At 69.9% G+C, this 1,759-nt stretch overlaps 1 protein-coding gene across 1 annotated transcript in view; it reads right to left on the bottom strand.

Moving 5' to 3' along the window:
- The window catches only part of H696_01944 (hypothetical protein), a 3,775-nt gene extending 2,503 nt beyond the window's left edge, over positions 1 to 1,272 (bottom strand). The window contains exons 1-3 of the mRNA XM_009495846.1: positions 1,033 to 1,272; positions 546 to 907; positions 149 to 363 (exon numbers count right to left, since the gene is read on the bottom strand). Of these exons, the coding sequence (XP_009494121.1) occupies positions 149 to 363; positions 546 to 907; positions 1,033 to 1,248 (793 nt within the window). The 5' untranslated portion in view covers positions 1,249 to 1,272. The remainder of the gene's footprint in view (positions 1 to 148; positions 364 to 545; positions 908 to 1,032) is intronic.
- Between the last annotated feature and the right edge of the window lie 487 nt (positions 1,273 to 1,759).

The raw sequence follows: 1,759 nt of genomic DNA, 5'->3' as shown, positions 1-1,759 counted from the left end.
CGGGTCCGGATGGCCGCCTCAATGTCGCCTAGGCAGGAAGGGGAAGGTGTCAGTCGGGACGGAGGGGACGGCCGGGGGCAGGGGGGGGGGGGGGGGGGGGGGGGGGAAGGGGGGAAGGAAAGGGAGCGGGAGGGCCAGGCGGACACACCAATGGCATGCGCGTAGCCCACATCGTAGAAGACCGCCAAGCGGATTTGGCTGCCAGGCAGCTGGTCGATGCTGACTGAGCTGTCATCGCTGGAGTCCTGACCGGCGGCCAGGGGGGCGACCTCGTCGATCGGCGTGGGGAAGAGGGCCTTGGCAAGAAGCTCCGGCAGGACGGGGTACTTGCCGAAGACAAACTGCACTGGAATGCGGGTCGTGCTGGACGAATGGCGATAGGTTTGTGTGTGTGTGTGTGTGCGCGCGCGCGCGCGCGCGAGAGAGAGAGAGAGAGAGAGAGAGAGAGAGAGGGAGGGAGGGAGGGAGAGAGAAGGGGTGGATGAAGGTAAGTTAGGACATGCGCATCGCCGGCACGTCAACATCGGGAGGGAGGGGAAACGCACGCGCCGAGGGCCGCGCGGCCATAGTGCACCACAGCATCAGCGTTGACATGAGCTGCGGCGATCTCGTCGACCTCCACCTCCGCGAAGGAAGAGTCGGCCATCAGGAAGAAGGAGGGCCCGGCCCCGGGGACGGCCACCGAGGAAGAGGGCTCCTTGCAGCAGCCACCTGCGCGGGTGCTGGCGGTGGCGCTGGTGGCCGAGCCTCGGTCGCAGGCGCCACCAGAGCAACAGCCCTCGGCGCGGCCGGCCGCGCCACAGTCTCCCACCAGGGGGGCCTTCTGGGGCGCGGCAAAAGGCCGCTCCAAGATGCGCGTCACAATCACCGAGTGGTGGAGGAGACTGTCTGGAAACTGGAGGCAGATCTGTGGACGGAGGGTGAGCGAACAATGTCAGCGTCCGGAAGGCGGGGCCCGGCGGGGCCCGGCAGGGCAGCGGCCGGGAGGACATTGCCACAGGGCGGCGGGGGGGGGGGGGGCAGAGAGCGCACTCGGGAGAAGCCGCCCTCCTCGATCCAAGCGATGGTGGAGGCGATGTCATAGAAGCTGACGAAGTCCTCCTCGGTCAGCTCACCACAGTGGTGAGCCTGCTCGCCGAAGAGATGCACCAGCGATGCTGGTACCTGGTCGCCCAGCGACAGGTTCGGGTGGCAGAGGGCCGCCGCGGAGGCCCGCGAGGCGATGGCCTGCGGCCGGGTGTCTGTCATGGGGGGGGGGGGGGGGGGGAGGGGGGGGGGAGGGGGGGGGGGGGGGGGGCGGGGGCGGGGGCGGGGGCGCAAGGCACCAGCCAAGAGGCAAGAAGCAGGGGGCGCAGGAGGGGAGGGGAGGGGAGATCTGGCATGCGCCTGCCAGGAAACCCGGCGGAGGCGATCCACCGGCGGAAAAGCGCGCGGTGACCAGAGCATGGTCCGCTGCTGATCATGTGACCGCCCTGCATTGATGCGCGTTGGTGTGCCCCGCGCGGTGTGGCCCCTGTGCCCCGATCGGAGGGCGGGCCGGGGGGGGAGGAGGAGGAGGAAGGACAAGGCGCCATAGAACTGCGTGTATTGTATTCTTCTTTTTTTTTTCCGGGGGTGGGGGGGTGGGGGGCACATGCACATGGGGGGAGGGTCGGGGCGGCGCGGGAGGGTGCTCGCTCGGCGGCGCGCCCCCCCTCCCGCGCGCGCACGCAAGCGCAGGCGAGCGGGCTGGGGGCCGCGGCTGGACAAGGACAGGGGG

Source organism: Fonticula alba (assembly GCF_000388065.1).
Source record: "Fonticula alba strain ATCC 38817 unplaced genomic scaffold supercont2.3, whole genome shotgun sequence".
NCBI classification, from domain to species: domain Eukaryota; order Rotosphaerida; family Fonticulaceae; genus Fonticula; species Fonticula alba.
This window is presented reverse-complemented; position numbering and strand designations above follow the sequence as displayed.